Source organism: Halyomorpha halys, unplaced genomic scaffold (assembly GCF_000696795.3).
Source record: "Halyomorpha halys isolate HHAL.00 unplaced genomic scaffold, Hhal_1.1 Scaffold72.1, whole genome shotgun sequence".
Classification (NCBI taxonomy): Eukaryota; Metazoa; Arthropoda; class Insecta; order Hemiptera; family Pentatomidae; genus Halyomorpha; species Halyomorpha halys.
Window position 1 is genome coordinate 1,059,347 of NW_027109364.1, and position 15,891 is coordinate 1,075,237.

Genomic DNA, 15,891 nt, shown 5'->3' on the forward strand with positions numbered 1-15,891 from the left:
TTAAAAAATAAAACTATATATATAATTTATTATTTTTTTTCTGTTTAGTAAAGTTGTAATATTGCTTAGTGAGGAACATTGTGAAACTAAGTTAACAAAATTCAGCAATAAATGTCTTGGTACATGCACTTAATAAAATAAATTTAAGACAAGGTTTCTTCTTTAATTATTTTTTTTTCCCTGATTTTATCTTAAATGAATAAATTTATTAATAAAAGATTTTTTTTCTCAAGTTTATTATATAGGACTAATAAATGAGACGTGACTTTTTCTAGCGAGCATGCGCAACTGAGGCTCCGAGCTCCCAGGAAGAGTATTTAAAAATAAATTTCCAAAATAAGTGTGAGCCTTACCGGCTAGGCATCGAGTCCCTAGGCCGTCCCTAGCCGGTCTTACAGAACTGTAAACGGTCCACCCTAGACACATCAACAACAACAACTTCATTAGATCCGCTCGTCCCTGTGTTTTAAGGGGGGGGTTGGGAGGGGGGCGCGAGTCGCTACGGGAACACTGCAAAGGGGGTCTCTAGGAAGAATATTAATTTTAAACGAAAATAAATTATTATAGAGCGAATTAATCCAATTCAATTCAAAATAGGACTATATTTAGGAACCTTCCTTAGGAAGTCCTTACTAAAGATTTCCTTAAAGTTCGGGCTTAAAGCTTTTCTTAACAAAAATATCACTTTATGTCCTAAAATGCATTTTACAACTTGAATTTTTGTGAAAAACTCCTGTATACATATTTTAATCAATGCTAAGAGGATTATCAGATTTAATGATCTCATTAATGGATTTACATTTTACACTGATGCTTATCCATAATTCTATATTTTGTCTTTAATTACATTTTTTTTTTTATAATATACACTATTTTAAAGAATTTAAAATTTGATTATCACACTTAATATTGTTAATCTAATAAAGATTTTGATAAGGCGTTTTTCACAAAAAAAATCTAATATAAGGAATTCCCATAAATAAAAGGAGCGTATATAAAAAGATAATTTTATTAAGGGTACGGAATTAAAGAAAATCTTTAGCAAAGTCATCCTCTTAAAAACTTTACAGCTCTGAGAAATTTTTTTCTATGGATGAAAAATATATTGCTTATGGGATGATTCCTTAATTGGCGTTCGAAGTTAACTATTTCGTTTTTTACTTTAGTACTTGAAATTTTTATATTATTTTTAGCTCTTAGTATATGTGTAAAACAAAAATTATAATATAAATTGATTAATTATCTTTGCCCCATTACAATAATTTATATATCCAAAGATATAAGTTATCAATATTTAAAATAGAGATAATGTAGTCTTTATTTATTTATTTTTGTAAATTGAAAAAAAAAATTAATTTACAAGGTAATATTTATGATTTATATTAACTTTTTTACAATGATTTCAATTGACTGTAAATCAAATCTGAAAGTATTACAGACAAAATAAAAAATTGTTCAGAATAGGATTTAGTGCAATAATTGGCGCCCGAACATAGTACACGGTTATGATAAAACAGAAGATACAGTGCCCCAGTAGCGACAATTACATAACTTGATTCCGAAAGGGAACAAAACAATAAAGAGTAAAATAGAATGCACATTCATTTAAATGGACGAGTCAGAATCGGTGGAAAGGAAGAGAGAGAAAATAATGCATTAGATAAAGATAGATAGAGAGAGAAAGAGTGTGATAATATCTGAAATCAAATGAAGAAAAAGCATTTGATGAAACATGGTGTATTCTTTGATTAATATTGCTTACATTCATTTCCAGAGAGAGCATCTGTTATACATAAAAGATATGTTTTTTTATTTTATTTTTTTATTTTGGAGGCACCTCACTAAAACTGCCAACACTTAAACAAGCAGCCAAATACTTTGTTGGCTTTACACTTTATTTTTTTTTATATATATATTTTTTATTTTATGATAACTGCTTACAATAACTTGGAACATTTCATTTTTTTTTCTTAAATTTTTATTATTATTATTAAATATTTGTTTACTTGCCATTGCTATAATATGCCAAGTTAGTGTCAACAGCTTAAGGATAAGGACGGGGGTTTATATTTGTACAATAGATTACAATTATCAATAAGAGATCTTGCACGCACATACACTCAACGTTCACTTCCAGAGAGACAATGAGATAACTGAACGGATCGTATCAAGGAAAGCCTTCCCTTTGGTTTCCACAGCTTTCCCAGTTCAGGCTCGAAGAAAAAAAAAAATAAAAATAAATAAAATAATAAAACTGGAGAGCTACGAGGCCAAATGTATGAAATAAAAATAAAAAGGACAAACTAAAATAAAATAAAAAATTCAAAGGAACCTGTAATACATTAGATACTATACAATATTTCAAGATCGGTTAAAGCGAAAATTAAATACATATTCAAGAAGGGCGAACTAAAATTATCACAGCCCTTCTATGTCTAGGTCAAATGAGAATCTTAATTTAAAAATAAACCGTCAAATCAGCAACACTATTACCTTCATATACTTTTCATTTCAGAAAATAATTCATATCAAAGCTTCACAACTTCTTTGAGCAGAACGAATTTTATTATTAGTGATAAAAAAATAAAATATATCACAGAAAAAACATAAATGCGGTTCTCGAAAATACTAATCCGGATCTCATATTTATTTATTTAAAAATTAAATTAAAAAGTAAATTAATATATAGAGATATGCAAAGGAATGGGGAATTTTCTTAAGGAGACCTTAATTAAGGCTTCCTTAAAGTTCACATATTTAGTCGTTTTATAAACGCTTTCCTTTGCTAAGGAAGGAATAATTGCTAAGAAATTTTTAAAAAAAGAAGCGTTTATGAAACGAAAATTTTGTTAAGATGTTAATTTAAAGGATACCTTTACTAAGGTTTTCCTTAGAAAATTTGATAAAAGGTGTTTTTTATCTTCACAGTTGAGAGATCCGTATTAGTATGTAGAACAAGTTGGCTTTATTCAATTAAAAAGATAAAAAGCAACAGGGTAATGTTCAGTTGCAAACCATCAAAAACCTTGCACAAGCAGTCGACGTACACAAAACGTAATATCAAAACTATAAAATTTACAATTTTTTCTTTTTATTCAACATTATTCCATTTATATACATATACAAAACGAATAAACAGCGTTGTACATATTGTTTATACATAGAAAAATTTAATATAATGGACTTTTTTTTTTTTGCTTATAGGCACACGTAGCTTTTATCCATTTTGTTCTTTTGTTGTAAATTTTATTTCGGGTTAACACTAAAAGAAAAAATCTAATAACCTCATTGTTTTCTCCCTATAGACTAATATATCAAATCCTTCCTAGTTTTTATTACTATAATATATTATGTCATATTATTATTTTTCAGCTCAACACTACTTCAGATTATTCACTAAGAATATTTTCAAAGTCGGTTAATTTTATTTTATTTATTTATTTTTTTTTTGTTAATAATGATTAATTCTACAAAGATATGACTAATATTAAAATGACTAATTATCCCTAAGAACGACTAGCGCGAACAAAAGCGTCGATATGCCACCTCGATTATTATAGTTAGTGTTATAATATTGTTATAGATGGAGCTGTACAGATCACAGGTGCAGGGGGTGGATGGGTAGGGACTCTAGGGGGGGAAGGGGGTGGTAGACTAAAGCCAGCGAATGCTGATTACCTGCTGGGTAGGGAAGGCCGAAGCTGGGGTAACCGCTGTACCCTCTACCCGCAGCGTAAGCAGCGTAGGCCGCCGCTGGGAAACCTGAAATCATCATCATCATCAACATCAACATCAACATCAATACAAAATATATAATAACATAACTAACACTAAGGCTCATCGTAATACTATATCGTAGAGATGAGCGGGGTAATACGGCGTACTTCAACTTACTTTGTTATTTAATGTCTGAACCATGTTTTTATCAAATATATAATCTACTTCAATTTTTTTAATCTGATATTAAATAAATAGTTATTTTTCTAAAATACTATTCTGCACAATACTGAAGGGTCGTATTAAGATTTATATCGTGCAATATATGATATAAATATAAAATTATATAAGACGATGGTCAGGGTTGCGGTCAAAAGTGAAACAAAAATAGTTTACAACTATTTATTTTCCGACGTTTCGCCTCACTTTGCAGGGTTTCATCAGGGCTAAAAAGATACAAAATGATAGAACGTAGTTGTTGTTTTTATTCTTATCATTGTATCTTATCTATGTATTTTTATTCTTATCATTGTATCTTATCTTTGTATTTTTATTCTTATCATTGTATCATTTTGTATCTTTTTAGCCCTGATGAAGCCCTGCAAAGTGGGGTGAAACGTCGGAAAATAAATAGTTGTAAACTATTTTTGTTTCACTTTTGACCGCAAGCCTGAACATCTTTTTACATAAAAATAAATAATAATATTATAAACATATCTAATTAATAATTCAAAAGTCTAAGTTAATTTTTTTTTCTTTCTGTCCAATAGTGGATAAAGAAGAAACAAGATATTCCAAGGTTTATTTTAACACTATAATTTAAGGATGAGTGGGGTAATACGGTGTTTTTTAAAGTTTTAATCGAACATTTGATCCACTAAAAGATTTTTTTTGTAAAATAAAATTAAAATCAATACAAAATATATACTAATATGATAATCATATCTAATTAATAATTCAAAAGTCTAAGTTAATTTTTTTTTCTTTCTGTCCAATAGTGGATAAAGAAGGAACAAGATACTCCAAGATTTATCTTAATACTTTAAATTAAGGATGAGTGGGGTAAAACGATGCTTTTTAATGTTTTAATCAAACATTTACTCCACTAAAAGATTTTTTATATTAAATAAAATTAAAATCAATACAAAATATATTCTAATATGATAATCATATCTAATTAATAATTTAAAAGTCTAAATTAATTTTGTTTTCATTCTGTCCAATAGTGTATAAAGAAGGAACAAGATACTCCAAGGTTTATTTTAACACTATAATTTAAGGATGAGTGGGGTAATACGGTGTTTTTTAATGTTTTAATCAAACATTTGATCCACTAAAAGATTTTTTATATTAAATAAAATTAAAATCAATACAAAATATATACTAATATGATAATCATATCTAATTAATAATTAAAAAGTCAAAGTTAATTTTTTTTCATTCTGTTCAATAGTGGTTAAGAAGAAACAAGATATTCCAAGGTTTATTTTAACACTATAGTTTAAGGATGAGTGGGGTAAAACGGTGCTTTTTAATGTTTTAATCAAACATTTCATCCACTAAAAGATTTTTTTGTAAAATTAAATTAAAATCAATACAAAATATATACTAATATGATAATCATAACTAATTAATAATTCAAAAGTCTAAGTTCATGTTTTGTTTTTTTCATTCTATCTAATAGTTATGAAGGAACAAGATACTCCAAGGTTTATTTTAACACTATATTTTAAGGATAAGTAGGATAAAACGGTGCACTTAGTTTTTTCATGTTCTGAACCAAGTTTTTATCTAACATTTTTTGGTTTAATATTTAGAATATTAACCTCATATAAATTATATCAATAATGTTGCCAAATATTGCTCTGATGGGGGAGTTATATGGTGCAATATATAAAGGGGCAGAAACTGGCTAAAAATACAACTAAAATTAATACAAAATAATAAGATAATCATATCTAATTATTAATTTAAAACTAATTTTGTTTTTCTATGTTCTGATCCAAGTTTTTATCAAACATTTAATCCCCTAGTTGTATTTTTTTTAAATAGTTAAATATTTAGAATATTAAATCAATAAAATGTTAGGATATATAAATAGCAAAATATATAAAACTGCAGTATTTATATGCAATACTAACTCCCTCGTCCATGCACAGCCCTGATATGAAGCAGTCTTAATTCCCACTACGAAAAATTGGAATAATTATACACACGTTATTACCCCATCTACTCTAAACAAAGCGAAACAAAATGTATCAATGAATGAATATATGGATTCCATTTGGACTTTGTTTCACCTACGTGAAATTTAAATTAAATATGCCTGTCTCATTTATATGATGAGCACATAACCATATAATTTTGAATCCTTCAGGTTTATATATTATTAAAGATATACAAACTTACTATTTATTAAAGATATATAATCTAGGGTCGATAAATTTAATTTTAATTCAACAGGAATGTTTTTAATGACAAGTAAACAAGTGATGTCTCATAGCTGAGAAACAATGCAAGCTGGCGCATAGCCATACAGAAGCATATCAACAAGTCTAACGAAGAAAGAAATTGAATGCTGAGAAATGAAAAATTATGACTAGGATAAATCTCAAAGGAATTAAATCCTTCATAAGAAGTATGTATAGAATTCCTATGGGATCTCTAGAGGAACAGGGTTTTTTCACTATATATCTCCAAGATGTGTACAAGAAGGAAGGATTTCCCATACCTCGACATACTGATAAAGTACCACTCAAAATCCAAACCAGCATGCTACACAATACTATACTTCATATCCCATCCGTAGATGAATGATATCCTTCTAGCTCAATGCTTTAGCAGACGGTACCACAAATTAAAATAACAATAATATGCAATATTGTCAATAAATGTTTAACTAAGTGAAATCTCCCTAATGTTTCACGGGTATTTAGATATTGCTCCAGAAATATGAGAGAATGGAAATTCTACACAATATAAAACTTATCACAACTATTCAATGGTCAGAGATTAACTTTACTAGGGTTTGAACTTAGTGCAAAGTCTACTTTGAATCTTTCCTAGTATTATCAAAAATAAATTTAGCAGTAAAACACAATAAATATACAAATATAAAATTAAAAAGAAAATGTACATAGAAAAACAATACAATGATTATATATATAAAATCATTGATCGTTACTAGATTTGAAGGAGATAGGGTATGTGTGCGGTCAACAACGAACAAGGCATATTTTTTTAACTATTTGTTTGCTGACGTTTCGCCCCACATTGCAGGGCTTCATAAAGGCTGTTATGTTGAAATAAAGCACGCACTATACATCTATTGCTGTACTAAGCAACACAACAGTTCATCAGAGCTTAGTAAAGTAGGACGAAACGTCGGTAAATAAATAATTAAAAACTATTTTTTTCCTTTTCGACAGCACTCTCATGTACCATCTCCTTCAAAACAAAGATTGTTTAATAAATATAAATGCATAACAGATTTGTTAGATAAACCACTATAATTTTTAACCTTACCCATTTGTACCTAAAAGACTATAAATCTGCTATTAAAAAAAAATTACGTTCCTATCTCTTCTTTAGGGTATTCCACCGTTCTTCTGATCAATTCCGAAGTTCCTTATTCCTGATTAAAGCTCTTCTTGCTTTAAAAATTAAGGACATACACCAAATATTCCTTTAGTGGTTGTAAGCAGTTCAAATTCACTCAATTATTTAAAACGGATGTTTTCAAATTTTCTTCAAATAAATTAGTAAAATTTATAAGAATTATTTAACACAATTTCAGTTATACTTATACGTTTCAAAATTGTTTTAAAAATGTAAAAATCCGTCTTCTGATGAGAAAAGATTTTTCAAAATTGAGTCATATGATGCATTTCTATAAATCTTTCTCCAGTCTTCTAATAATAGCACTTTTCTTTATTTTTTATTGGAAAAACGTATGCTAAGAAATAGATCCAAAACGTTGTATTTCCACAACTTGTTGAACTATAGTTCTTTATAAAAATAAAATAAATCTAATGATACATTTACAAAAAAAAATTGAGGATTAAAAATATACGTTATTATATATTTTTACATAATATAAATATGAAATTTTTATTTTATATGAAAAATGAATCACTCACCATCTGGTAAGGCCCCCAACGACCACATGAAATCTAAATAAGACAAAAATAAATTAGAAACGGTTAATGGTGTAATAAAATTCAAAGAGAAAAAAATTGATAACTATCAACAAACTCAAAAATGAAAATAAAAAAATTAAATTAATAAAAAAAAACTCCATGAAATTTCATAAATGGGTCATTTTTCAACATTAGTCTCTCCGAAAGAAAAAAAAAATAAAATAGCAGAAAGTTAATAACTAAATAAAAATAACTTTTATACATTAAAAAAAAAAAAAAGGTTAAAATAAAGACAAACACAAATAGAACAAACAAAAATGGAAACAAAAAAAAAAATGAGGACTTACATAAAATAAAGAAGCACGGAAGACAGGAAAAGAAAAACGTGCTGTGTGCGGGAGAGGAAAACTAAGCGGGAAATTAGGTCGCGGAAAAAAACTAAACTAAAATTACTAAAACTATAAATGCTAAGAAACTACTAGGTCCTCGCCGCACACAAACACAGTTTCATACATTCGGATGCCTCTTGAAACAACACAAACATTATATAATTCTGTCTCTCATTCAATCAGAAATGTTTTTTATTATATTTTCAATAAAAAATAAATAAAATAAAAGATATGAAATGATCTATAAACTACATGAAATCACACTTTGATTTTTTTTTTTCAAACTTATATGTAATATATAATTTAGTTATTGTCTATAACTACATCTCTTCTTTGTCACACATCTATAATAAACAACAAAGCTTACACAAGTGGACACTATAATATGACTAATCATATATCTTGTTATTATTTTGTTTAAAGATTTTTTTTTTATAACATTACAATTTAATTACATTAAAACACTCAACTACACCTAGAGACTAAATTATTAAGAAGAATATATATATATATTTATATCATCCCTTCTCACCTTGAATACGTCCTTCTAAAAAAACAAATTTTAAACTAAACTAAAAAATCCTATATAATTGACTAGTAGATCTATATAATGTTGTATTAAATTTTTGGCAGGTTTAAACATTGTACAAACATTTCATTTTTTTTTTTTTTGTGTTGTTAAAATAATTTCTACATCATCTAATATGTTCTGACCATAATTTCATTTACCTTCAACGGTTTCTATTATAACCTATGACTAAAATCTATCTTTAATTCAGTGTTATATAAAAAAAATAAGAATTTGTATTAAAAGTATAAATTTATATCACAAATTACTAATTTCAATTTATTCATTCTCAAAATTCAGAAATAAAATCGACTATTTTATATAAATAAGACTATAATCTCACATAACTTCTACAAAAAAACTCGTATAGTATTAGTGTTAGATAAAACAATAATTTCTAGTCTATGTTAATAACTCTAGCTCAACTATAGAAGTCAGATGACAAGGTTATCTTCTTGTTCACGGCAAGCGCTTATGTATTAATAAAAAAAATAAAATAAATAGAACAAAAAAAAATAAAAATAAAAATTTGCTAGTCAAAACCAAATTCCTAAACAAATTTACGACCAATTAAGTTAATACAATTATGTGTTTAAAAGATCTATATGGTGGTCAGCCATATTTATATAACCCCTCAAAATTTAGAAATAAAAAATAAAAAACGAACATAAAAAAAATCATAAGAAAGGGATGTTGTAAATTTAAAAATAAAACGATACTTAAGTAGTAAATACAATTACTTTGAACCACTATTCAAAATTAACATGACTTGCAAAGATACATACTTATTTATAAACAAACATTGAATGTCTTAAGTTTAAGACCACTTTTTGATTTTTTTTTCGTTGTTTTTTCATGAAGAAAAACTCAAATGTAAATTTCAGGTGTTCTCCATAAATTATTAAAATTATTAAAAAAAAAATTATAGCATATTTTTTAATACACTGTTTTTTTTTAATTCGAAGATTTATGCTTTTATTTAATGTAAGTTTTATTGTGAAATATCCTTCTTACAACTCACCAGCTATATTCATAATGTTCCTTTATCAATGTTTCTTGTCCTATCTAATAATGAAATATAAAATAATGATATAAAGGACTATGTAACTACAAGAAAGATAAAATTGAAAAAAAAAAGGAAAACGACAATATAAATTTTATATGAGATTGGAATTTTAGATGGATATCTAGAAGAGCATCGAAACATCGACAAAGGACCATTATGTGTATAAGGTGTATTCATAATATTTAATTTAACATAGTAAAGTGTACTAGATGGAAGTTATGTTAAATTTATACATAACATAATGTTAGACACAACATAACATTATGAAAGTTTTAGGAAGGATTTTTAACAATAAAACTAACATAGAACAAGCAATTGAAATAAAAATTAGATCATATAAGTTAATGTTTTACTAAAAGGGGCATTGATAAGTATGTGTGGATTTTTAAATTTGAGTTCAAAAAGTGTATTTTAAAGTAAAAACTTTAAAAAAAAAAATTTTTTTTTTGTTATTTTTATATTAGCATTTTCATAAAATATGAAAACAAAATTCTTAGTACCACTTCAATACATAGGGGTACTTACAATCATTTTTAGCATGCTAAATAATTAGCAAGATAAATTTGGAAAAGATTAGAACAGTTTAAAAAAAAAATAATTTAAATTTTATACATCAAGTGGCCTCAAACTTATGACAGGCATACTGTTATTATTTATTAATATTTTTCAATTACTAATTTTCCGCGAAACAAACTAAAAACCTTGCATCTTTGAACCCCGACAAAAAAATAAAATAAATAAATAATAATAGGGAATAAAAATAAAAAATAAAAATAAATCAAAACAACCAATTAAAAAAATATTTTAAGGACTTACTTGTGGTGGTTCCACATCTTCACTCGAATAACTCCCAACCCAACTGTCACTAACTCATGTTATGAAATTTCATGAATATAGTGTTGTGTTAATTCAATTTTTTTTACATTTTTCTTTTTTTTTTTTAGTTTTTTTCCAACAACTATATACATCTTCCCTTTCTTGTCATTTCGAATCAAATAATGCCTTTCAAATATATTGATCACAACAATAAAACTGCCTCTTAAATCTTAAGTACATTGCACATTTATGGACACAACAGCAACGTATTAAATACATTCAATTATATATATATGTAAATATATTATATTGTAAATAGATAATATTAAATAGTAAACTTTATGCTTTTTTTAATTTTAATTTTTTTTTTTTTGTTTTTTTAAATAGTAATACCAGAAATATGTCTTAAATCTTTAGAGACTAATTAATACTGATATAATACTTTTGAATGGGGTCAATGTGTAAACAAACACAATACATAATAAATAAATAAAGAGGATTTTGCATAGTAGGATTCAGAAATTTTAAGGAACTAATAGTCTTCCACCTTAACAAAGATAAAATAAAAGAAATTTAATGTAATTTGGTCATCAAATTCTACAGTCTAAATAGATCTAAGATAGCTAAAATTCTATATAATTGGATCTAGGCAGTCTTTCGAATATACCCGAGTTTGAATAGCAAATAGTCGTGGACACAAAAATTGGAATAATTTAAAAAAAAAAAAAAATAAAACATAAGATAACTGAAATCGGTTGTGAAGTTCTACACAACCCGTCAACATAAATCTGTTTATAAATATTGACTCAGCTTTGACAAACATGGAGATTGCCTCTGAATGCTTGGACTGTGTCAACTTCGAGTCGCCGAAATTGACTTTCAAAGAGTTCTATATATTAAAGTAATTAGGGCGAAATTAGTAGGACTAAAACCTAGCTATCAAGTAAAATATTACTCTGTTTTATTTTTTTAAAGTTATGTAATTGAATATCTAAAAATAATCGGTACAATTATTTACTTCGCAGTACACTTGAAGAGAACAAACAAATAAAATAAAATACAAAAAATCAAAAAAAAAAAAAATCACAGGAAATCATACGTATATATAAAAATAATCTTCTCACTTCCTTGAGACTGGTTATTATTATTTGAATAAATTAAATCGTATACAATTTAAGTCCAACGTTTCGTCCAATTCGGCCAACCTCAAGGACAATCTTAAATACAAATTAATAATTTAAGGTTAAAAATATTTTTTGTGATAAGGTTAAATTGGTTAGTAATTTAAAGATTTCTTATTAATGTGAAAAGTGGCAAAATAGGGCAATTTTCACTGAAATTGTTTTTAAATTACTGAAGTGAATGTAAATTTGTATTCAAGATAGTCCTTGAGAATTACCGAATTGAACGAAACGTTGGACTGTTAAAGAAATAGAGTGTTTTGTGACATGAATTGGATACAATTATTAATTATTATATATATTATAATTATTATTAATTATAACAAGAAATTATTAATTTATTAGCATATCAGCGTCCCATTTATTACAAAACTTACTAATACCGTTTTGGTGATAAAAGTAATATCGTATTAATTTGTAAATAATATTTGTTCTATAACCCCTTTCTTAGTCCCCCTCTTAGAACAGCCCTCCCCCCTTACGTTCCTCAAAACATGAATTAATCTTGTGAACCCTCCTTCAACTTGTAATTTCAGCTTGTTGGGAACAGTAACATGAAATCAGTTACATGCCTGAGAGATATATGTTCCCCACAACGCAATATCTATTCATGTCTAACAGACAGGTAAAAATATGTTTCGTGGAAGGGTTAGAGGAGAATCATTTACCTCGTTTTATTTTTGTTTCCTCTTCTACGAAAATAAATAAATATTTATATTAAAGTTCGTAAAATAATTTCAGTGTATTCAAGTTTGATGGCTCTTTGTCCAGGCAGTCTTGAAATGAAAGCACTATACTGATGTTTATTTCAGTTATCTTATGTATAATATTTTTTTTCCTTATTTACCTAATTTTTCCAAAAAAAAAAAAAAGTGAAAATATGAATGAATTTAAACTCGAATAGTGGAAAAATATGAACATTCATTTTAAGAACTAAACAGGTAGAAAGGGGCCAGAGGCAGAGTTAAGGTGGAATGGATAAGAAGCAGACATTGATGGGGAGCTTCAGAGTGCTATGGCTTGAGGAAGAGCGGGGAAGAGGTCGAGGGAATGGATGGGCAGGAGTTCGGTCATGGCGTAGGCCAAGGGGGGCGGCTGGGGGCGGAGGATAAGCCTTTTGGGGACGGCCGGGAACATGGGGGGGTACACCGGCACCGGGTAAGGGGCGTAGCGGACCGTGCTGGGGCTCCGCCGGCCCGCCGACTCACCGTATGCTCCCCGCCCGGCGGCCCGGGTCTTCGCCAAGTTGGCCGGCAGCATCACCTCCTTCGGCTGCGCCTTCTTGCACTCCACCTGTCAACAAAAAAAAAAGATCTCGTTAGTAAGCTGAAACAGGAACACATTATGCAATTATAAAGTATATATAATAGTAGTAACGTCTGTTAACACATATCACTTTGGAGTTCAGCGCATGAAATGGCTTAGATAATTCCTGAGAACGATTGATGCGCAAAGTTAAGTCTTCATTATGGGAAGCCAGCTGGAATTAGGTCTAGAGGAAGACCGAACGCAAGATAGATTGATAATGTAAAAGAGGATTTATGAAAAAACAGAGTATCTGACAGATTCGCAGCTAACAGGGTTGACTGAGCAAAGGCGAGCAGGCTACGGAACATTGCATGTGTCGGTTAAGCTAATAATGAGTAAATAAATAATAAACATGTGGCAATATAAATGAGTGAATGAATGATCTTGTGGCTTTGTAATTGTAAGGATTAAGGAGCTTATGGCTCTATAAATGAATGGATGAATGATTTTGTGTTTCTATAAATGAATGAACTTGTGGCTCTATAAATGAGTAGACGAATGAACTTGTGGCTTTATAATTGAGTGGATGAAGGAGTTTGTGGCTCTAAAAATGAATATGTGATTCTATAAATGAATGAATTTGTTATTCTATAATTGAATGGATAAATGAATTGGTGGTTCTATAAATGAGTGGATGAATGCACTTGGAGCTCTATAAATGAGTGGAAGAATGAATTTGTGTTTTTATAAATAAATGAACATGTGGCTTTATAAATGAATAGATGAATGAACTTGTGGCTCTATAATTAAGTGGATGAAGGAGTTTGTGGCTCAAAAAATGAATATGTAGTTCCATAAATGAATGAACTTATGGTTCTATAATTGAATAGATGAAAGAACTTGTGGTTCTATAATTGAATGGATGAATGACATAGTGGTTCTATAAATGAATAGTAGAATGAACTTCTGGCTCTATATATGAGTGGATGAATGCACTTGGAGCTCTATAAATGAGTGGAAGAATGAATTTGTGTTTTTATAAATAAATGAACTTGTGGCTCTATAAATGAGTAGATGAATGAACTTGCGGATCTATAATTGAGTGAATGAATGCACTTGGAGCTCTATAAATGAGTGGAAGAATGAATTTGTGTTTTTATAAATAAATGAACTAGTGGCTCTATAAATGAGTGGATGAATGAACTAGTGGCTCTATAAATGAGTGGATGAATGAACTTGTGGCTCTGAAATTGAGTGGATGATGGAGCTTGTGGCTCTATAAATGAATTTGTGGTTCTATAAATGAATGAACTTATGGTTCTATAATTGATTAGATGAATAAATTTGTGGCTCTATAAATGAGTGAGTGAATGAACTTGTGGCTCTGAAATTCAGTGGATGATGGAGCTTGTGACTCTATAAATGAATTTGTGGTTCTATAAACGAATGAACTTGCGGTTCCATAATTGAATGGATAAATGAATGTGTGGTTCTATAAATGAGTGGATGAATGAACTTGAAGCTCTATAAATGAGCGGATGAATGAACTTGTGGCTCTATAAATGAGTAGATGAATGAACTTGTGATTGAATAATTGAGTGGATAAATGAATTTGTAGTTCTATAAATGAATGAACTTGTGGTTCTATAATTGAATGGATGAATGAATTTGTGGTTCTATAAATGAATAGTAGAATGAACTTCAGGCTCTATAAATGAGTGGATGAATGAACTTGTGGCTCTATAAATGAGTAGATGAATGAACTTGTTGCTCTACTAATGAATGAACTTGGTGGTTCCCTAATTGAATGGATGAATGAATTGTGGTTCAATAAATGAATGGATGAATGAACTTGTGGTTCTACAAATGCCTTTATTTAATGATACAAATATTTACATAAATATTTTAAAAGCTTATCTTTCAAGCAACCACCAATAAAAACATAACTGGCAATAGAATATTATACCTATTAGGACAAAATATGACTCTAGTTTTCACAGCTTTCTCTTTTTATAACAATACTTTCAAGGGCAGTTCTAACTACATGCTCCCTCTTATGGAACCATTCTTTCCCGCTTGTTTGTGTACTACACGTTCTTATAAGGTTGTTACGATTCCAGTGAAAGTCTCCATCGAGTCCTCCCAACACCCTCTCCCGTTTACTTTTTTATGGAATCCTTAAGAATTAACTGACTCAATCAGTTAGCGAATTGATACAAACAAACTAATGGAGATCAAAAACGAAATTTTAAAGTGTAAACGTAGGGCGTCGGGCATGGTGAGGGAGAGAAAAAATTATCTTTTTAAATGTTTTTTTTACTAGTTATAAATCTATTATCGATGTACAATACAGTAGAGCAAAAGGAGTGGAATTGTTGTTATTTTATCATTCGCGTTAGAGGTTCAGAATGGACCAGGCGTATGTCACATCACGGTCTGAGCAACTATATGTAACTGTAATATGCAAATAAAATAATAATATGCAAATGAAAACAACCTTTATGGTGATATTTGTCTCATTCAGGCTTTCCTACATGCTAGAGTTTTACATGTTAGAGATGTGGAAACACATTAAAGACTAGACAATAAATATGCAGGGGTATTTATATATACTATCATTAGGCAAGCGTGATAGGTGACAATGATATGGAGTATAGCTACTGTCACGTTAATGTTCGAAGATACTTTATAGGCACTCCATTCGTTTAATCACGAAACCATTGTGTAAAAAACATGACAGTTACACCATTACGAAACATTTAGTTTA

The 15,891-nt window shown here is 28.6% G+C and overlaps 1 protein-coding gene across 11 annotated transcripts in view; it reads right to left on the bottom strand.

The window, feature by feature from the left end:
* The window catches only part of Rbp6 (RNA-binding protein 6), a gene marked incomplete at its 5' end in the record, with an annotated part of 88,972 nt that extends 75,803 nt beyond the window's left edge, over positions 1–13,169 (bottom strand). For 10 of the 11 annotated variants that reach the window (XM_014439002.2, XM_014439001.2, XM_067047553.1 and 7 more), the window contains 3 exon segments: positions 3,679–3,762; positions 7,857–7,889; positions 13,085–13,169. In XM_014439002.2, the coding sequence (XP_014294488.1) occupies positions 3,679–3,762; positions 7,857–7,889; positions 13,085–13,169 (202 nt within the window). 11 annotated transcript variants of the gene reach the window in all.
* Between the last annotated feature and the right edge of the window lie 2,722 nt (positions 13,170–15,891).